General features: G+C 40.0%; 1 protein-coding gene across 1 annotated transcript; it reads left to right on the forward strand.

Moving 5' to 3' along the window:
* Positions 1 to 14,365: 14,365 nt before the first annotated feature.
* Prss37 (serine protease 37) lies at positions 14,366 to 22,030 on the forward strand. The gene is made up of 6 exons (XM_032905216.1): positions 14,366 to 14,478; positions 14,695 to 14,843; positions 16,047 to 16,188; positions 17,498 to 17,751; positions 21,332 to 21,468; positions 21,777 to 22,030. Exons 2-6 carry the CDS (start codon positions 14,810 to 14,812, stop codon positions 21,921 to 21,923), a joined length of 714 nt encoding a protein of 237 aa, XP_032761107.1. The 5' UTR covers positions 14,366 to 14,478; positions 14,695 to 14,809; the 3' UTR covers positions 21,924 to 22,030.
* Positions 22,031 to 23,069: the final 1,039 nt, after the last annotated feature.

Raw genomic sequence — 23,069 nt, forward strand, 5'->3', positions numbered from 1 at the left:
GCCTTCTGACTTACTTTTGCTACTTTTTTAAATGCATCCCAGGCCCACTTGTTTAGACATAGTATCCCACCACCCTGCCTCTCCCATCTCTGGCAGGGAGCTGGACCATCCTACGTCAAATAGCAATCATGAAAATGCCAAAATAATGTCCTTGACTGCATTGGCACAGGAGACAATGTTCTGAACTGAATACCAAAAGCTGAGGTACCAAGATCAACAACATATATACATATATATATGCCATGTGTATATGTATGTGTGTGTGTGTGTGTAAAACTCAAGAAAGTAGACACCAACAAGCCAAATAATCTAATTGAAAAATGTGGTAAAAGATTAAACAGATAAGTCTCAACAGAGCTCTCTTGAATGTCTGAGAAATTTTCAACATGCTTAGTCATAAGAGAAATTGAAATCAAAAAAATCTCTGAGATTCCATCTTAGACCCATTAGGATGGCTATATCAAAAAGAAGTGAAAACACATGCTGGCTAGGGTGTACAGAAAAAGGACCACTCCTCCTTTGCTGGTGGGAGCACAAACTTGTACAACCACCTTGGATATAAATTTGACAGCTTCTCAGAAAATTAGGAACAGTTTCACCTCAAGACTCACCTATACCACTCCTTGGCATATACCCAGAGATGCTCCACCATACCACTAGGACACTTATTAACTATATTCATATCAGCTTTATTCAAAATAGCCAGAAACTGCAAACAACCTAGATGTCCCTCAACCAAAGAATGGATAAAGAAAATGTGGTACATTTACAAAATGGAATATTACTCAGTTATCAAAAACACTGACACCATAAAATTTGCAGGCAAATGGATAAACTAGAAAAAGACCATCCTGAGTGAGGTAATCGAGACCCAGAAATACACACATTCTATTCTCACTTATAAATGAGCAACAGTGCTACAATCCACAGACCCAAAGAAGCTAACTAAGAAGGAGTGTCCAAGGGGTGGGAGTGTCCCTTGAATCTCATTGAATAGGGGAAGTAGAAGAGACATCAGTGTAAAAGGAGAAAGGGAACTTAGTATGGAGGAGAAGAGGTGAGCAGAAATGATATACTAGGGAGAGAATGGAAGGAGAAAATGCTAGGAGAAACAACCTAAGTCAGGACATCTCTGGGACAAACTAGAAACCTCATGACCCTCTCCTTCTCTTGTTCTTATTCGCTTACCCTTTCTCTGCTCTCTCACCATTCCCTATCTCTTGTCTTCTCTCTCTCTCCCTCTCTCTCTCCTCTCTCTCTCTCTCTCCATGCTCTCTGACTGGCATCTACCTCTCATTCATCTATCTATCTATCTATCTATTCATCTATCTATCTATCTATCATCTATCTCTACCTCTGTCTCTCTCTGTCTCTCTCTCTCTTTCTTTGTCTTCTTCTGTCTCTACTACTGCCTCAACTCCCCTCCCCATGCCCTAAATAAACTTATTTTGAATTAAAAAAAAGAAAGAAAGAAGCCTACAATCATTGAAAATCCCAGGAATAGATAAGCATAACCCTAGCTAAGACTCCTAGCAATGGGCGATATAGAACCTGAAATAGCCAACTTGAGTAACCAAAGTAGACTTCAAATGTAGAATCAAGCCAACAAACCAACAAAAAATTTTAGACCCACAATTTGTCCTGCACTTGCAAGTTCATGGGTAAAGATGGAGCAGAAATTAAGTGAAAGGAAAACCAATGACTGAACCAGCTTGAGACCCATGCAATGAGAGAAAGCCCACCCCTGACACTGTTAATGGTATTATGAACCACAGCCCTGGAACACAAAACCTGCCTTCAGAGAGAGCTAGTATTCCAGGAGTGCTCTCCTTCTTAAGCCCACAGCCCACAGTTGGAACCTCACTTTCTCTCCATTGACTGGCCGAGGAGAGACATGCCAGGAACACAAGGGGCACGGAAGCCATGGGTAGCCTAGGACAAGACTATTCCAATCACCATCTGTCCACAGATCTGAAGCTATCTCACTGCTGTGGGGACCCAAAACCTTCCTTGAGAGAGCTGATCTCCCAGGAGCCCTCTCACCCCTAAGATCAGAGGCTCAGAGGACCACAGGAGACACAAGCTCCAGTCAGAGGCAACAAGACCAACTAACATCAGAGATAACCAGATGGTGAGAGGCAAGCACAAAAACCTAAGCAACAGAAAGAAAAAAAAAGACTACGTGGCATCATCAGAATTCAGGCATCATCAGAATTCAGGTCTCCCACCACAGCAAATACCAGATAACCCAACAGAGCAGGAAAAAAAGATTTGGATTTAAAATCACACCTCATGATGATGACTTTAAGAAAGACATAAATAACTCCCTTAAAGAAATACAGGACAACACAAGTAAACAAGTAGAATCCCTTAAAGAAGAAACACAAAATTCCCTAAAAGAATTACAGGAAAACACAATCAAATAGGTGAAGGAATTAAACAAAATCATCCAGGATCTAAAAATGGAAATAGAAACAATAAAGAAATCACAAAGATAAACAACCATGGAGATAGAAAACCTAGGAAAGAGATCAGAGTAATTGACACAAGCATCACCAACAGAATACAAGAGATAGATGAGTGAATCTCAGAGCCAGAAGATACCATAGAAAACATTAACACAGCCATCAAAGAAAATGTAAAATGCCAAAAGCTCCTAGCCCAAAACATCCAGGAAATCCAGGACACAATGAGAAGATCAAACCTAAGGATAATAGGTATAGAAGAGAATGATGATTTTCAACTTAATGCGTCAGTAAATATCTTCAACAAAATTATAGAAAACTTCCATAACTTAAAGAAAGAGATGCCAATAAACATACAAGAAGCCTACAAAGCTCCAAATAGATTGGACAAGAAAAGAAATTCCTCCCATCACATAACAGTCAAAACACTAAATACAGAAAACAAACAAAGAATTAAAAGCAATAAGGGGAAAAGTTCACGTAACACGTAAATGCAGACCTATTTGAATTACACCAGACTTCTCACCAGAGGCTATGAAAGCCAGAAGATCCTGGACAGAGGTCACACAGACCCTAAGAGAACACAAATGCCAGCCCAGACTAGTATATCCAGCAAAACTCTCAATTAACATACATGGAGAAACCAAGATATTCCATGACAAAACCAAATTTACACAATATCTTTCCACAAATCCGTCCCTACAAATAATAATTGATAGAAAACTCCAACACAAGAAGAGAAACTACACACCAGAAAAAGCAAGAAAGTAATCTCCTTGTAACAAGCCCAAAAGAAGAGAAACACACAAAAATACATCTCTAACAACAAAAATAACAGGACATAACAATCACTATTCCTTAATATCTATTAATATCAATGAACTCAATTCCCCAATAAAAAGACACAGATTAACAAAATGGATATGTAATGAGGAGCCAGCATTTTGCTGCCTACAGGAAACACCCTCAGAGACAAAGACAGACTACCTCAGAGTAAAAGGCTGGAAAACAACTTTCCAAGCAAATGGTCTGAAGAAGCAAGCTGGAGTAGCCATTCTAATATCGAATAAAGTCCACTTTCAACCAAGAGTATTCAAAAAAGATAAGGAAGGACACTTCATATTCATCAAAGGAAAAAAGGCCACCAAGATGAACACTCAATCCTGAATATCTGTGCTCCAAATGCAAGGGCACACACATTCAAAAAAGAAACCTTACTAAACCTCAAAGCACACATTGCACCTCACACAATAATAGTAGAAGATTTCAACACCCCTCTCTAATCAGTGGACAGATCATGGAAACAGAAACTAAACAGAGACATAGAGTAACTAACAGAGGCTATGAACCAAATGGATTTAACAGATATTTATAGAAAATTTCATCCTAACACAAAGAATATAATTACTTTTCAGCAACTCACGGTACCTTCTCCAAAATTGACCATATAATTGGTCACAAAACAGGCCTCAACACATACAGGAAGATAGAAATAATCCCATGCATCTTATCAGATCACCATGGACTAAGGCTAATTTTCAATAACAACAAAAACAACAGAAAGCCCACATATACAGGGAAGTTGAACAATGCACTACTCAGTGATGACTTGGTCAAGGAAAAGAAAGAAAGAAATTAAAGGCTTTTTAGAATTTAATGACAGTGAAGGCATAATAACACACCCAAACTTATGTACCGCAATGAAGCAGTGCTAAGAGGAAAACTCATAGCTCTGAGCACTTCCAAAACGAAACTGGAGAGAGCATACACCAGCAGCTTGACAGCACACCTAAAAGCTCTAAAACAAAAAGAAGCAAAAATATTCAAGAGGAGTAGAAAGTCGGGAAATAATCAAACTCTGGGCTGAAATTAACCGAGTAAAAACAAAAAGGACTATATAAAAAAATAAATCAACAAATCCAGGTTCTGGTTCTTTGAGAAAATCAACAAGATAGATAAACTCTTAGCCATACTAACCAGAGGGCACAGATTAAATAAATCAGAAATGAAAAGGGAGACATAACAACAGAATCTGAGGAAATTAAAAAAAAAAATCAGATCCTACTAGAAAAGCCTATGTTCAACAAAATTGGAAAATCTCAATGGACAATTTTCTAGATAGATACCAGGTACCAAAGTTAAATCAAGATCAGATAAACCATCTAAACAGTCCCCTAACTCCTAAAGAATTAGAAGAAGTTATCAAAAGTCTCCCAACCAAGAAAAGCCCCCGACCAGATAGGTTTAGTGCAGAATTCTATAAGACCTTCATAGAAGACCTCATACCAATACTGTCCAAACTATTCCACAAAATTGAAACAAATGGAGCACTACTCAATTCCTTCTATGAAACCACAATTATGCTTAGATATAAAACCACACAAAGACCCAACAAAGAAAGAGAACTTCAGACAAATTTCCCTTATGAATATCAAAGCAAAAATACTCAATAAAATTCTGGCAAACCAAATCCAAGAATATATCAAAAACATCATCCATCATGATCAAGTAGGCTTCATCCCAGGGCTGCAAGGATGGTTGAATACATGGAAATCCATCAACTTAATCCACTATATAAACAAACTGAAAGAAAAAACACGTGATCATCTCATTAGATGCTGAGAAAGCATTCGAAAAAATTCAACTCCCCTTCATGTTAAAAGTCTTAGAAAGATCAGAAATCCAAGGTCTATACCTAAGTAAATGCAATATTTAGCAAACCAGTAGCCAACATCAAACTAAATGGAGAGAAACATGAAGCAATCCGATTAAAATCAGGGACTAGACAAGGCTGCCCACTCTCTCCCTACTTATTCAATATAGTGCTCAAAGTATTAGCCAGAGCAATCAGACAACAAAAGGAAGTCAAAAATGGAAAGGAAGAAGACAAAATATCACTATTTACAGATGATACGATAGTATACTTAAGTGACCCCAAAAGTTCCACCAGAGAATTAACTAAGCCTGATAAACAACTTCATCACAGTGGCTGGATATAAAATAAACTCAAACAAATCAATAGCCTTCCTCTACTTAAAGATTAACAGGCAGAGAAAGAAATTGGTGAAATGACACCCTTCACAATAGTCATAAATAATGTAAAATACCTCGGTGTAACTCTGACCAAGCAAGTGAAAGATCTGTATGACAAGAACTTCAAGTCTCTGAAGAAAGAAATTTTAGAAAAATCTCAGAGAATGTAAAGATTTCCTGTGCTCATAGATTGGCAGGATTAATACAGTAAAAATGGCCATTTTGCCAAAATCAATCTACAGATTCAATACAATCCCCATCAAAATTCCAACTCAATTTTTCATAGAGTTAGAAAGAGCAATTTGCAAATTCATTTGGAATAACAAAAAACTCAGGATAGCTGAAACTATCCTCAACAATAAAAGAATTTCTGGGGGACTCACCATCCCTGACCTCAAACTGTATTACAGAGCAATAGTGATTTTAAAAAGTGTATGGTATTCGTAAAGAAACAGGCAGGTAGATCAATGGAATAGAATTGAAGACCCAGAAATGAATCCACACACCTATGGTCACTTGATCATTGAACTTGACAAAGAAGCTAAAACCATCCAGTGGAAAAAAAGATAGCATTTTCACCAAGTGGTGCTGGTTCAACTGGAGGTCAGCATGTAGAAGAATGCAAATTGACCCGTTCTTATTGCCCTGTACAAAGCTCAAGTCTGAGTTTATCAAGGACCTCCACATAAAACCAGATGCACTGAAACTAATAGAAGAAAAAGTGGGGTAGAGTCTCGAACACATGGGCACTGGGGAAAATTTCCTGACAGAACAGCAATGGTTTATGCTCTAAGCTCAAGAATCGACAAATGGGACCTCATAAAACTGCAAAGCTTCTGTAAGGCAAAGGACACTGTCAATAGGAAAAATGGCAACCAACAGATTGGGAAAAGATCTTTACCAATCCCACATCCGATAGAGGGTTAATCTCCAATATATACAAAGAACTCAAGAAGTTAGACTTCAGAAAGGCAAATAACCCTATTTAAAAAAAAATAGAGTACAGAGCTCAACAAATAATTCTCAGCTGAGGAATATCAAATGGCTGAGAAGTACCTAAAGAAATGCTCAACATCCTTAGTCATCAGGGAAATGCACATCAAAATAACTCTGAGGTTCCACCTCACACCAGTCAGAATTGCTAAGATTAAAAAAAAAACTCAGGTGACAGCAGATGCTGGGTGAGGATGTGGAGAAAGAGGAACATTCCTCCATTGTTGATGGGATTGCAAACTGGTACAACCATTCTGGAAATCAGTCTGGAGGTTCCTCAGAAAATTGGACATAGTACTATCTTAGGACCCAGCTATACCACTATTGGACAGATACTCAAAAGATGCTCCAACATATAACAAGGACACATGCTCCACTATAGCAGCCTTATTTACAATAGCCAGAAGCTGGAAAGAACCCAGATGCCCTTCAACAGAGGAATGGATTCAGAAAAAGTGGTACATCTACACAATGGAGTACTACTCAGCTATCCAAAACAATGACTTCATGAAATTCATAGGCAAATGGATAGAACTAGAAAATACCATCCTGAGTGAGGTTACCCAATCACAGAAAAACACACATGGTATGCACTCACTGATAAGTGGATATTAGCCCAAAAGCTCTAATTACCCAAGATACAATGCATAGACCACATGAAGTTCAAGAAGAAGGAAGACCAAATTGCGGAAGCTTCAGTCCTTCTTAAAAGGGGGAACAAATATATTCATAGGAGGGGATATGGAGAAAAAGTTTGGAGCAGAGACTGAAGGAATGGCCATTCAGAACCTGCCCTACCTGGGAATACAGCCCATATATATACAGCCACCAAACCCAGTCAATATTGCTGATGCCAAGAAGTGCATGCTACTAGGATCCTGATATAGCTGTCTCCTGAGATCCTCTGCCAGAGCATGAGAAATACAGAGGCAAATGCTCACAGCCAACCATTGAACTGAGAACAGGGTCCCCATTTGGGAATTTAGAGAAAGGATTGAAGGAGCTGAAGGGGCTTGCAACCCCATAAGAACAATACCAACCAACCAGAGCTCCCAGGGACTAAACTACCATCCAAAGAGTACACATGGACAGAACCATGGCTCTAGCTGCATATGTTGCAGAGGATGGCCTTGTTGTGCACCAATGGGAGGAGAAACCTTTGGTCCTGCCAAGGTTGCCCCCCCAGGGTAGGGGAATGTCAGGGTAAGGAGGCAGGAAGAGGTGGGTAGATGGGTGGGGGAACACCCGCATAGAAGAAGGGGGAGGGGTTAGATGGTTTGTGTGGGAAACTGGGAAAGGAGATACATTTGAATTGTAAATGAAAATATCCAATAAAAAATTAAATAAATGTATTTAAAAAGAAATGTAGATAAAGAAAATATCCAATAAAAATTAAAAAATATAAAAGAAGAGGAAGAAAAAAGAAGAAAAAGGAGGAGGAGGAAAAGAAGGAGGAGGGGGGAGGAGGAGGAGGAAGAGAAAGAGGAGGAGGAGGAGAAAATTTCATCCTGAGTGAGGTAACACAGTCACAAAAGAACACACATGGTATGCACTCTCTGATAATTGGAAATTAGCCCAAAAGCTTGGAACACCTAAGGGAAAAACTTCACAGATCATATGAAATTCAAGAAGGAAAACCAATATGTGGATGCTTCAGCCCTTCTTAGAAGGAAAAACAAAATATTCACTGGAGGAAATACAGGGGAAAAGAATGGCAGGGACTGAAGACAAGGTCATCCAGAGACTACCCCACATGGGGATCCATCCCATATGCAGCCATCAAACCCAGTCACTATTGCTGATGCCAAGAAGTGCTTGCTGACAGGAGCCAGATATGGGTATCTCCTGAGAGGTTCTGCCAGAGCCCTCCTGATACAGGTGAGGATGGTTACAACTAACCATTGGACTGAACAAGGGAACTCCAATGGAGGAGTTAGAGAAAAGACTGAAGGAGCTGAAGGGGTTTGCAACACCATAGGAAGAACAACAGTATCATTCAACTAGACCCCACCAGAGCTCCCAGGGACTAAACTACCAACCAATGAATATACTTGGAGGGACCCATAACTCCAACCACATATGTAGCAGAGGACCGCATTGTCTAGTGTCAATAGGAGGAAAAGCCCTTGGTCCTGTGACAGCTCATTTCCTCAATGTAGGGGAATGCCAGGGCGTTGAGATTGGGGTGGGTGGATGGGAATGGGAGCCTCCTCATAGAATCAGGGAGAAGGAGGAAAGGGGATAACATTTGAAATGTAAATACATAAAATATACACAAAAAATAAAATTAAAAAAAATAATATTCTACTATACTTGCAGACAGCAGCCTAGCATTAACTGTCACCTTAGAGGCTTTACCCAGGAACTGATGGAAACAGATGCAGAGACCCACAGTCAAACATTAAGTTACGGTTGGAGAATCCTGTACAAGATGGGGAGGAAGGATAGAAGATGCCAGAGGGGTCAAGAACACCATATATAACCCTACAGAATCAACTAACCTGGGCCCATAGGGTCTCATAGAGACTGAAGGCACACCAGAAGGCACACATGGGATGGCCCTAGGCCCTCTGCACATATGTAACAGTTGTGCAGCTGGGTCTTCATGTGGGACTCCTAAAGCAGAAGCAGTGGCTGTCTCTGACTTTGGATCATTTTCCCCTAAATGGTCTGCCTTGTCTCAACTCAATAGAAGAAAATGCACCTATTTTTACTGCAACTTGATATACCAAGGCTGGTTGATATGTGTAGGAGGCCTTTTCTTTTCTGAAAAGAAAGGAAGGGGAGGGGAAAAAGAAGAGAGAGGGACTGGGAGAAGAAGAGGGAGGGGGAGCTGCAATTGGGATGTAAATAAATAAATTAATTAAAATTTAAAGTGTAGGTATCATTAAAGATATATAAAAAACTAAATATTTCTACATAAATTCAAAATCTGGATACCTCCCTGATGGCTGAGACAGATCATTTTAACAAGGCTTTATAGTCTGCCTTTCAATTTATTTTGTTTAATTACAGTATCTTTGGAAATCAACAACCTTGGTGAAATGTTACTTTGAATGTAAATATCAGAATAGCATAAACTATGAATTTACCTACCATCTTGTTATAGATATTCACCAAACTACTTTCTGTGCTGTTCTCTCCATATCAACTAACATTAACACTAACACTCAAGCCACACACACACACACACACACACACACACACACACACACACACACCAGGCATACACACAAGACAATGAAATTCTTCAGTGGAGGCTTTCCTCTTAGAGGACTCTAACAACTGAATCTAGGATTTAGAATATAGGTTTGATAAATATAGCCAATATAAAATAAAATGAAGATGAACATTCAAAGGTACCAACCCAGGACTCTTTGGAGTGAAAAATGTGTTTAAAAAACATATCCAGGCACAAAATAATACCTGATATTTATAATTACTTTGTATATTGAAATAAAATGTCTAGTTCATTTTCTCTAGTAGAAATTTGGAAATTATGCAGCATAGTTAGTTTGCAAAAATCACTTTGTGAAACATTAAATATAAAGGTTCAAGTCTGGGGTTGGAGATTTAGCTCAGCCTAGGCAAGCGCAAGGCCCTGAGTTCGGTCCCCAGCTCCAAAAAAAAGAAAAAAAAAAGGTTCAAACGTTCAAGTCTGAAGAAACGAATGCCCAAAATATAAAAATATAAAAAGCATTAAATATATAGGCAAATGAATTGATGGGAACAAGTTTCTACATGGGTGGAAATGCTTTTAGTAAACCACAAATTAAGTGCCTCCCTATCTTTTCTACCCATTCTCTTGCTAATTACAGATTCAAATCAGTTGTCTTTGAATCAGGTTAAATTTGACTTGGACGTGGTTTTGTTGAAATTCAAACTGATACATGGAAAGATCCTCTTGTCTTTCATGTCCATAAAGACTTAAGGAATTCAAGAATAGTCCACTTCTGTCCTTAGTTCTCACCACTCCAAGTATTATACCTTGCATATACTTGTATATAAAATAACACCTGTTTATTTTCCTGCTCATAAACTTTCAATGTTGTATCAACCTTTTACAAATGCTGTATTCTCTACTAAAATATGAACAAAGAGAAAAGAAAAGGCAAAGCAAGACAAGGCAAGGCAAGGCAAGGCAAGGCAAGGCAAAGCTCGGCTCACAGGCCAGTATGATGCAGGTGACTCTTCAAGTGATGTCCCCTCTTTCCAGGAGTGTCAAGTTGATGGCCACCTAACACCTCTTAACAATACCTTTCATTGCCTTCACATGCCTCTCAATCACACTTCTTGTGGCCATCACACACTTCTTCCCCCCCTTGTTTTATCTATGTACATTTCAAGGGTTATCCCCTTTCCCCCTCCCTCCCATCCCCCCTCCCCTCTCCCCCTGCATCTATAGGGATGCTCTCACTACTATCTACCCACTCCAACCTCAATGCCTGGCATTATCCTCCTTACACTGGGGAAACAAGCCTTCACAGGACTAAGGGCTTTTCCTCCTATTAATGCTGGACAATGCCATCCTCTGCTACATATGTGATTAGAGTCATGGGTCCCTCCAAGTATTCTCATTGGTTGGTGGTTTAATCCCAGGGAGCTCTGGGGTGTTTGGTTGGTTGGTATTATTGTTCTTCCTGTGGTGTTGCAAACCCCTTCAGCTCCTTCAGTCTTTAACTCCTCCACTGGAGTCCCCTTGTTCATTCCAATAGTTAGTTGCAACCATCCTCATCTGTATCAATAGGGCTCAGGCAGAGCCAGCCTTTCAAGAGATATCCATATCTGGTTCCTGTCAGCACTTCTTGGCATTAGCAATAGTGACTGGGTTTGGTGGCTGCAAATGGGATGGATTCCCAGGTGGGGCAGTCTCTGGATGACCTTTGCTTCAGTTCCTGCTCCAATCTTTGTCCCTATATTTCCTCCCATCACACACTTCTTAATCCATCCCTTGTTATAAGACAAACACACCAATTATTCTATCTTGCTCTCCTTTTCTGAATTGATAAGTTTTGTGATTCAAGACTTTGGAAATTTGGCATGTTATAGACAATCATCCCATTATTACACATCACACAGACAGAAACATCAGGGTCTCACTGCTAAGATAAGATAAAGATTATTGAAAAAGCAGTCTCTGATACTTTCCTAGTTAAAGAGTGATTATGGAGTCTTCTCCTTTCCTTTTCCAGCATCTCTTTTTTTAATGATGTTCTTCACAATTTCGTTTCTAAAGATAAGCTCTGAGAAGGGGCTCCTCGGGAGTCTTAGCCTACGCTGTATGCTACTACTTGGTGAAGTACAATTGTTCAACTTTCCTAACCTCATTGACGTTGTAGGGAAGTGTGTGAAGCTGGGGAAGTATCTGCATTGGTGAGAATGATTCTAAGATTTATTTGTCCCTTACAACTTGTGGCAATCCTGTTACCTCTGCCTTCTAAGTATTGGAATAACAGGCATCTCTTGCCCCACCTAGAATGGCATCTTTCTATGAATGTTCATCTCCTTGGCAACCAGAGCCTCCCTAGCCGTACTTTACATGTTCTCCTTTTCCCACCAACCTGTAAATTTTTCAAATCTTTCTCTTCTGTTTTTTGCTCCTGATTTTCACTGCAAATTTGGCTAAATACCACCAGTGATACCCATTCTGCTGTCGGAATGCTTTGGATCATTAATATTTCTTCTGCCTACTAATTAGTCCATCACCTTTAAGCTCAGCTTCCCACAAAGTATCAGGACATGGACAAAATGCATCCAAATCTTTGGCCACAGTGTTGCAAGCTTATCTTCCAATCTGAATCCCAATATAATACTCATTCTTTCAAATACACAATAATTGCCAACAAAATATTCTCATCAATATTTGGATCTTTTGAGCCCTTACAAGAATCACCTGTTTAATTAACTTATAGCACTGGAGGCTTTTCCTAGCCAACTAACCCAAATCCTTCCTTCAAATCAATTCCCAAAAGTTGTCCACATTTTCAGATATAGTAAAAGCAAAACCCATTTGAAGTGGGTTTGGACTGATGCTGCTTGTATTGTAATGTTGATTTTGGTGCTGAAAACTGCTTACATATGTGTCTGCACAGAAGACGCTGAGGAACCCTGCCCCCAGTTGGTTCTGGTTGGTAAATAAAGATGCCAATAGCCAATGGCTGGGCAGGGCAGACAGAGGCAGAACTAGGATTCCCTAGACCATGCTGTAAAAGAGAGGAGGGTGAGATGACTGAAATGTAGTATAAATGTAAAGCAGCCCCAGGAGAGGGAGGGGCTGCCCAGAAGGTAAGAGGACAACAAAGACAAAATGTAGATTTGGAGGATGTTAATTCAGGTATATTGGAGGGGAGTGTTTGCTAGCTTCAAGGAGGTTTAAAAGGGCCACACCATTGAGACAAGGCATATCCAAATTAACTGGTGTGTGTGTGTGTGTGTGTGTGTCTGTGTGTGTGTGTCTGTGTCTGTGTCTGTGTCTGTGTCTGTGTGTGTGTGCGCATGTGTGTGTGTGTGTGTTTCATCCAGAGAGCTCCTGGGTGGTGCCTAGACTTGCTTTTACAGGACCCGCTGGGAGTTCAGAGTGGATTAACGAATTCACCACACCACCAATTCAATTTTCTGTTAGCTTTCCACAACTATGCCAACTGCATGAGGTAATCAGCTTGCAAAGAGAAAAGGTTTGTTTTGACTTAGTTTTAGGAATTTCAGTCCATGATTTAGGCCTGCATGGAAGTGTAGAAACATGTAGTGAAACCTATTTACTTCATGCCCAGGACAGCAACCTTTCTAGAAGCTTCTTCTTGCAGCAGATGGAAACAGAGAACTTCACAGCTAAACAATGTGCACAGAATGAGAGACCTTGAAGTACTCTAGTCATAAATGGATGTTTTCATCAAATCCTCTCCCCAAACCTCAGGAGCCTGCAAAAGAGAAGGTGGAAAGATCGAGGAGGCAGAACGGATGAATGACCCCAAGGGAACAGCATCGGGCCCAAACACAACAGGACTGATGTACGTATGGACCCAACGAGACAACAGCAGCACACATAAAGCCTGCCAAGGTCCAGAGAAGGGTTCCCACTTCTAACCAGGAGCTATGTGCAATTGATAACCACTGGCAAAAAAAAAAAAAAAAAAAAAAAAAAAGCTTTCTCCAGTGAAGCCTTACTGGATCTATTAACCATACTTCAGGCTAGGCCCCCTGCTCAGGAGTAATTGGTCAACAGAAAACAAACTCAATGATATTTGGTAGACCTTTTGTCTCATTTTTTGTTTGTTTGTTTTGGCATTACTTTGGTCTTATCAGTCTTTTGCTTTTGAAGTTGGGTGGGTAGCAGGTAAATAGAATCTGGGGGGAATTAGGAGAAGAGAAAAACTATAATCAAGACATATTGTATAAAAATATTTTTCAATTAAGAAAAAAGAAGAAAACAGAGGAGAAAAGGGAACAGGGCAGGGACCTAGGCATGTATAGAGGGAGAAAATATGTAGCTCTGTGTCTGGAATTCAGTATGCATTCAGGGAATGCAGACTGTCAGGGTTGATGATCCTTTTTGTGAGTATGAGCCCCCTAACATCTAATATTGACTTTGGTCATGTAGTTAGCTGGAAAATAATTTCATTACTTCATTATGTAAAAGTCACTTAAAAGGGTCTGTCTTCTGAATTGTCATCAACATATTAAATCTTAAGTTCAATGTCATCTAGAATCCACACCATTGTCCAACTTTCAAAGATAATTAGCTGTTCCATGCGAGCTTTCATTTCATATCCTCAGCTCAGTGATGCTGGTCAGGACGAAAAAAGGTCCAGCTGGTGATGATTTCTGAGTGATGAAACAGTGACAGGTGTAACAAAGATGGGAGGGGCTAAGAGGAGCATTAAGTGGCCATTAGGAGGTTCAGAACAAACCATTAAGGGCATGCTGTCCCTGAGCCAAGGTAAAGAATCCTGTTCCTCACAGCTCTGTCCTCAGAAATTCTTCAAGAAAGGTAAGTCTTGAAACTGGATCTCCTCTTTCTAAACAGTTGAACTAGCTATATAGTTCAGAGAGCTTTTAGGTGAGTAGATTATAGGAAGACTTGGACTGAGAAGTTCATCAAATCAAGCTTCTTTCCCTTTGCCTGAAAAGTCCCAATAAAAGCATAGTCTGTTGTTTCTCAATCTTCCTATCTGGAGTCTTCTCCACCTGCTGTTTTTGCCTATAGCCCTTACCTAGCCAAACCTGCTGGCTCTAGTAGACATCCCTCAGGAGACAAGTGGGCAGAAGATTCCGGCCTCTGCTGATCTTTCTACACCTCTCAAGAGAAGAGCTGGACCATCATGAAATTTATTATCTATTTCACCATCCTAGCTGGTATGTATTTAAGATTTTGTTCATTAAAGTGTGGGTTAATGTAGAACATAGTGAGGTAAAATGAGTGGGTTGCTGGGTTGCAGATCTATGAATATCTACTGATATGAGTAGAATCTGGGTCTCCACACTTAGACCCTATCCAAGGGCTCAGCACAGTCTACCCTAAGTATTAAGCTATTGGATAGACTATGGCACATACCTGCCCTGGAGAACCCTGAAAAATGAGAGTTCCCCATGGTTATTGTGAAATATGAGCCTCATTGCCTTCTGAAAGGGTCCTAATGTGGTCACATGAACAGAAGGCCCAGTTTGACTTCTGATTTTTCCTCTGTACCATAACTTGGAATGCAGAAAATGGTAAAGGTAGGAACCAGAAACTTAATTCAATGGCTTTTACTTCTGCAGTCTCTGCTTCCATGAAGTATAAAGAGTCTTCCACCACCCCATGGAATATACTAGCTATGTTGAGATTGGGCAAGCTAATTGATCCAGCACCTAATATAGAGTTCAAAATCTTTTGCCTTTATTAATAATGTATCTCTGCTTTGAAGTTTTTAAGTATAGTCACACAGAGGTGAGTCATAAACCCAGATGTGGACGGATCAGTAAAAGTACCAATAAGAGCATAGAAGACAGCCCTAGACTCAGACTACCACTCTCTTATACCCCACTGCTCTTTTTTTACTTTTTAAATTTTTTAAATCAAGTGTCACTGATATTGGTTTTGATGTGTTTTACTCGCTTGTGTGTTATTTCAATGTCTAACATTACATATTAGATGTTTATTCTTCCAATGTTTAACTACCATTATGTATTGCTAAAAATGAATACACTTATTTATCATCTTTGCCTATATCTGGTTATATCTTTAAAATGGATTCCTATTGTTGGAATTCTCAAATTACAAGTTATGAACTAGTTACAGCTCTTGATGCCCATTTCTTACTTACTTTCCAAGAAAATAAAATCAAAGTATAAGCAGTGATTATGTCATTTATATTATACCTGTTCTTACAGTGACGATTACCAATGTTGCCATTCTTGTGTCTTATATAAAGTATATCACTTTAATTTACATCTTTATTAGAGAAAAAATAATTCCCCAGCCAACTGATTACTCCCTTAAACTCCCTTACTCCTTTCCTGCTGGGAAGATGTGAATGTTTCATTTACTCTGCTATTTATGTGCTATTGTTTTCTCAGGAACAGCTTTATTCACTCACTCATCTGTGCAGAAAGAGGACCATGCTCCTTACTTAGCATACCTCAAGTCTAACTTCAACCCCTGTGTGGGTGTCCTCATCAAGGCCAGCTGGGTGCTGGCCCCATCCCACTGCTATTTACCGTGAGTACTGAGCATCCTGTCTCCAAATGGCTTCTCCTTATCCTAGATCAGTGATTCTCAATCAGGGACAACTTTCTCCCAGAATACGTATAGAAAGGTCCGAAGGTATTTTGGATTTTCACAATCATGAATAGTGCTACTAGTATTGAGTGGGAAGCACCCTAGCAAGACGCTGTAAAATTGCTGTAGAAGATAAGACGTCTCCACCTAATACTCTGTGCTGCTGCTGACTCCCCTGCTCTCCCATCAGCTTTTCCAGGTTTCCCCTCCCCCTGGAAATGTGATTACCTCTAATCAGGTAGTGGTTCAGCAGGTGACTCAAATTCATAAGCTGAGTAAATTGAAAAGAGATGTTCTTTAAAGGAACTAATAGTAAAGAGACAGTTCCATGTCCCACGAGAGAAATATTGAGCAAATACAGTGACCGTCCTTATCCTAAGAGAAAAGAATGGTTTTACTAGAATAGGAGCAATCCCTCATAAAGAAACTACGTGATAGGAACTGTGGCTTTTGCCAAAAGGCATCTTTTAAAACTCTGTAGCAGTGCCTCCTAGAAAAGGTCTGCAAAGATAAATACTCTAACCTCACCCTTTTCCTGGCAAATACTTTCTTGAACCTTCTATTGACTAGAAGCCAAGGAAGAAAGCTCATTTAAACCACGTCAACTTCCGAGTCTTCAAAAAGGTAGGGGGAGAGTTGTTGGTGGGCTCGTTATTCAACACTCTTGTCATTTTATTCTCATGTATCCACTAGAATGGAAATTATACACTTGGATAAATGAGGCCCGAAGAGTGTCGAATACTAACTTTTACATTTATTATTTTCCTCTAAAACGTACTATGTTCAAAAACAGTAGATAACGACTCCACTGTCTACTGTTTACTGACCACAAGTCAATCACTACTGTGTGCCCAGCACTTCATTTGTAAAATGAGAATTAACATAAGACCCACTGCACAAATTTATTGTAAGTAAAAGGTAACCCAGATACAGTTCTTGTCATAGTATCTTGCATAGTATATCATCTAATATCCTAAATGGTGGTGGTGATGATGGTGATGATAGGAGTGGTGGTGATGATGATGATGATGAATGATGATGGTGAGTGATGATGGTGAGTGATGGTGGTGATAGTGATGATGATGGTGATGATGGTAAAAGATGATGATGGTGATGATGGTGGTGAGTGATGGTGAGTGATGATGGTGGTGATGATGGTGGTGATGATGATGATGTGCTGCTGCTGGTGGTAGTGTGTGGTGGTGTAGTGGTGATAGTAATGGTTTCTTCCTATCCCTTCTTCCTCCAGAAATCTGAGGGTGATGTTGGGAAATTTCAAGAGCAGAGTCAGAGATGGAACAGAGCAGACAATTTATCCCATCCAGATTATCCGCTACTGGAACTACAGCCACACAGCCCCACAGGATGATCTCATGCTTATTAAACTAGCTAAGCCTGCCACCTTCAACAACAAAGTCCAGGTTCTTCCCATAGCCACCACCAACGTCCGGCCAGGCACTATCTGTACACTTTCAGGTTTGGACTGGAGTCAAGAAAACAATGGTAAGCCCACTTTCCACAGCAAGTAACTCCTTCAGCTTCACCCTTAATGAGGAACATTGGTGTCCTCAGATCTGTGAGGTGAGGTGGTGTAGAAAATGGCTCAAGGCCAAAGGGCAAAGACAGAGCTGTCTAGAATTCCAATAGTCCTCTATCGTCAGGGATTCAGGTGGACCTTCACTGACCTCTTCAGGACTTCAGCAGTTGGATCTCATGGGTCCATCTGACTGCATGGAGGTCATACCTTATTGTCACAGACACAATTTACATTAAGGAAGTGGTGGTCCTACTCCCCCCACATGTTCATTTCACATGTAAAGGACATTTTTGGAGAACCTTAATCAGATCATTTGTACATACAGAGTGGAAAGAAAATTGTATTCTAAAGCACATAAGACTATTTCACATTGGTAAAATGCTACTCTGTGTACCTGGTACTTCATTTAAAAAATGAAGATAGTCTGCAGAGTTAATACTCATAAACACAAAACTTGGGGGTAGTTTCGTTTTCCATTCTCACCTTTTTTTTTAATTAGATATATTTCTTTACTTACATTTCAAATGTTATTCCCTTTCCTGGTTTCCTGTCCATAAGCCCTCATCCCCTTCCCTTCCCCCATATGGGTGTTCCCCCATCCACCCCCTTTACCCCTCCCTCTTGACGTTCCCCTGCACTGGGGGTCCAATCTTGGCAGGACCAAGAGCTTCCCCTTCCACTGGTGCCCAAACAAGGCTATTCTCTGCTACATATGCAGTTGGAGCCCTGGGTCAGTCCATGTATAGTCTTTCATTAGTGGTTTAGTCCCTGGAAGCTCTGGTTGGTTGGCATTGTTGTTCTCATGGGGTTGCAAGCTCCTTCAGCTCTTTCAATCCTTATAATAATTCCCCCAAAGGGGGTCCTGTTCTCAGTTCAGTGGTTCGTTGCTAGCATTGACCTCTGTACTGGACATGCTCTGGATGTGTCTCTCAGGAGAGATCTACATCTGGTCCCTTTCAGCATGCACTTTCTAGCTTCAACAATCTTATCTAGTTTTGGTGGCTGTATATATATATATGCCACATGGGCCACCTGTAGGGCAGGTTCTGAATGGCCATTCCCTCAGTCTCTGCTCTAAACTTTGCTTTCATATCCTCTCCTATGGATATTTTTTCCCCTTTTAAGAAGTGGGAGCATCCGCATGTTGATCATCCTTCTTCAGCTTTCTGTTTCGTGGATTGCATCTAGGGTAATTCAAGCATTTGGGCTAATATCCACTTATCAATAACTACATACCAGGTGTGTTTTTCTGTGATTGGGTTCCCTCACTCAGGATGATATTTTCTAGTTCATTCCATTTGCCTATGAATTTCATAAAGTCATTGTTTTTGACAGCTAAGTAGTACTCCATTCTGTAGATGTACCACATTTTTTTAATCCATTCCTCTGTTGAAGGGCATCTAGGTTCTTTCCAGCTTCTGGCTATTATAAATAAGGCTGCTATGAACATAGTGGAGCACGTGTCTTTGTTGTATGTTGGAGCATTTTTTGGGTATATGCCCAGGAAAGGTATAGCTGGGTCCTCAGGTAGTATAATGTCCAATTTTCCGAGGAACCACCAGACTAATGTCCAGAATGGTTGTACCAGTCTGCAATCCCACCAACAATGGAGGAGTGTTCCTCTTTCTCCATATCCTCACCCAGCATCTGTTGTCACCTGAGTTTTTTATCTTAGCCATTCTGACTGGTGGGAGGTGGAATCTCAGGGTTGTTTTGATTTGCATTTCCCTGATGACTAAGGATGTTGAACATTTCTTTAGGTGCGTTTCAGCCATTCGATATTCCTTAGCTGGTAATGTTTTGTTTAGCTCTGTATGCCATTTTTTAATAGAGTTATTTGGCTCTCTGGAGTCTAACTTCTTGAGTTCTTTGTATATTTTGGATTTTGGATATTAGCCCTCTATCAGTTGTAGGATTGGTAAGGATCTTTTCCCAATCTGTTGTTTGCCACTTTGTCCTAATGACAGTGTCTTTTACCTTACAGAAGCTTTGCGGTTTTACGAGGTCCCATTTGTCGATTCTTGATATAATATAAGCCATTGGTGTTTTGTTCAGGAAATTTTCCCCAGTGCCTATGTGTTCGAGACTCTTCCCCACTTTTTCTTCTACTAGTTTGAGTGTATCTGGTTTGATGTGGAGGTGCCTGGATCCACTTGGACTTAAGCTTTGTACATGGTGAAAAGAATGGATCGATTTGCATTCTTCTACATACTGACCTCCAGTTGAACCAGCACCATTTGCTGAAAATGCTATCTTCCTTCCATTGGATGGTTTCCTTTGTCAAAAATCAAGTGACCATAGGTGTGTGGGTTCATTTCTGTGTCTTCAGTTCTGTTCCACTGATCTACCTGCCTGTCTCTGTACCAATACCATACAGTTTTTATCACTATTGCTCTGTAATACTGCTTGAGGTCAGGGATGTTGATTCCCCCAGAAGTTCTTTTATTGTTGAGGATAGTTTTTGCTATCCTGGGTTATTTGTTATTCCAAATGAATTTGCAAATTGCTCTTTCTATCTCTATAAAGAATTGAGTAGGAATTTTGATGGGGATTACATTGAATCTGTAGATTGCTTTTGGCAAATGGCCATCTTTACTATATTAATCCTGCCAATCCATGAGCATGGGAGATCTTTCCGTCTTCTGAGATCTTCCTCAATTTCTTTTTTCAGAGACATGAAGTTCTTGTCATACAGATTTTTCACTTGCTTGGTTAAAGGCACACCAAGATATTTTATATTATTTGGGACTATTGTGAAGGGTGTCATTTCCCTAATTTTCTTCTCAGCCTGTTTATCCTTTGAGTAGAGGAAGGCTACTGATTTGTTTGAGTTAATTTTATACCCCCAACACTTGGCTAAGTTATTTATCAGGTTAAATAGCTCTCTGGTGGAACTTTTGGGGTCACTTAAGTATACTATCATATCATCTGCCAATAGTTATATTTTGATTTCTTCCCTTCCAATTTGAATCCCTTTGAACTCCTTTTTTGTCTGATTGCTCTGGCTAGAACTTCAAGAACTATATTTAATAAGTAGGGAGAGAGTGGGCAGCCTTGTCTAGTCCCTGATTTTAGTAGGATTGCTTCAAGTTTCTCTCCATTTAGTTTGATGCTAGCTACTGGTTTACTGTATATTGCTTTTACTATGTTTAGATATGGGCCTTGAATTCCTGATCTTCCCAGGACTTTTATCATGAAGGGGTGTTGAATTTTGTCAAATACTTCCCAACATCTAATGAAATGATCATGTGGTTCTTATCTTTGAGTTTACTTATAAGTGGATTACGTTGATGGATTTCTGTATATTAAACCATCCCTGCATCCCTGGAATGAAGCCTACTTGATCATGATGGATGATCATTTTGATGTGTTCTTGGATTTGGTTTGCAAGAATTTTATTGAGTATTTTTGCATCAATAGTCATAAGGGAAATTGGTCTGAAGTTCTTACTTGATGCATACACAAAATACTATCCACTGAAGTACGGGAGGTGGGGATTAGGGATAAACCACAGTTGTGAGATAAGTCAGATGTCATTCCCCTCAGGCAGGCACCCTGACTTAAGGCAGAATCTGGAGGCTCCGGTGATGACTGACAAAGACTGCCAGAAAACTCAACAAGGAAGCAACCACAGAAACTCCTTATGTGTCAAATTTGGGAAAGTATTCAGCCGAATTTTTGGGGTAATCTTTTTTCTATGTTCAGATTTCATTGATTTGTATGTGTCTAGTTGACTATTTAACCATAAGATATTTTAATTCCCAAGTAACTTGAGACTTTGATAAGGTTATTGCAATGACACCTGTATTTTTTCAGTCATTGTCTTCCTACAAAAGATTTTTATTTATTTAAGAGCATCATATATCCCTGGTTAATAACATCTTGCTGATGTTCATTCCTAGAGTTGCAAAAAATAAGCTGTGAAAACCAGCATTCCTTTCATTTTTAAATTTTCTCTCTCCCTCACTCCTTTCCCTCCCATCTCTGGCAGGAGGTTGCCGTAGCTACTGTCATTTGTAAAAACAAGCTCCAGGGAATTGAAGTTGGACATTTCATGGGAGGGGACGTGGGCATCTACACCAATATTTACTCATATGTCCCATGGATTGAGAAAACCACTAAGGAGAAGATGAAATGATGCCCTGCTTTTCCCTCTGCATCTCACTGTCTCTGCCACTGACCAAAGGAGCTTACATGTTCCCTAAACTCAAATAAAGTCTCCAAATAGAAAGTTTGGAATGCAACACGCTGGGAGCCTATGTCTTGTTTGTGTCCGTGTCCACACCACATTACGATGGGAAAAGATGGGCAGTTATTACGTTGTGCTGGGTTCTGCTCTCTACCGTGCATACTGTGCACAACAAACCTTTGAATTTATCATTTTATCTCCCTTTATCAAACAAGTTTTGAGACCAAAGCATCAATATTAATTAGCGGCTGTCAAAGCTTGGAAAGGAATGGAATGGAAATGTGAAATATCATATTTTAAAACCTGTGTGTTTAGTACAAATATATGAAACAATCCATGGTATTGCTGTGGGCTCAGAGGTGATTCATAAAAAAGTAAGAAAACTTGGGACAAATCTTTAAGTTCAAAGAAAAGGAAAACTGCCTGGGGGGAGAGCAGGCAGACTTAAAATCTTGATAGCTGCCTAGAAGACAAATAGAGGGAGCTGGAAAGTTATGCTTCCTGAGGGGGGAAATACTCATAAATGGATAGTTCAAGCAGGGTCTATGAGCACCTACCCCATCAGGTGGGACTCATTAAAGGAGTAGTCATTCCTTTCCTTTACTGTGTCTTCAGGAGTGCCATTTTTCTTCCCACCATTTGGCTTACAGTGGTGGTCTTCGGGACAGTAAAGCAAGACTTTTTCACTAGTGGATGAGGGGTTTTTATATCAAAAGAGACTCCCTACTTTGTCCAGACAATAGGAATCCTATATTATCTAAACCAAAGAGAATATAGATAGACCAACCTATAACATATAGATATATGATAGACTGACACTGCCATTTGCACCAGAGAATGCTTTCAACAAAAGGCAGATTACGGTTGATTCTTCCACACTGCACTGACATGTTCTCCAAGGTACCAGGGAAGCAAATAGCTATAGAACAGGAGCACTTTCCCCTTTCCCTGCCTTCCTGGCTACCATTTTCTCTCAGGATCACAACAGATACTGGCTCCTGCTACTTCATTCAAAGGACTTCAAATGGCTAATGTTTCAAATACTTGAATGAACTGTCCCAAGACCTGCTCATCTCATGGCTGCACTGATGTCAG

Source organism: Rattus rattus, chromosome 6 (genome assembly GCF_011064425.1).
Source record: "Rattus rattus isolate New Zealand chromosome 6, Rrattus_CSIRO_v1, whole genome shotgun sequence".
Taxonomy (NCBI): Eukaryota; Metazoa; Chordata; class Mammalia; order Rodentia; family Muridae; genus Rattus; species Rattus rattus.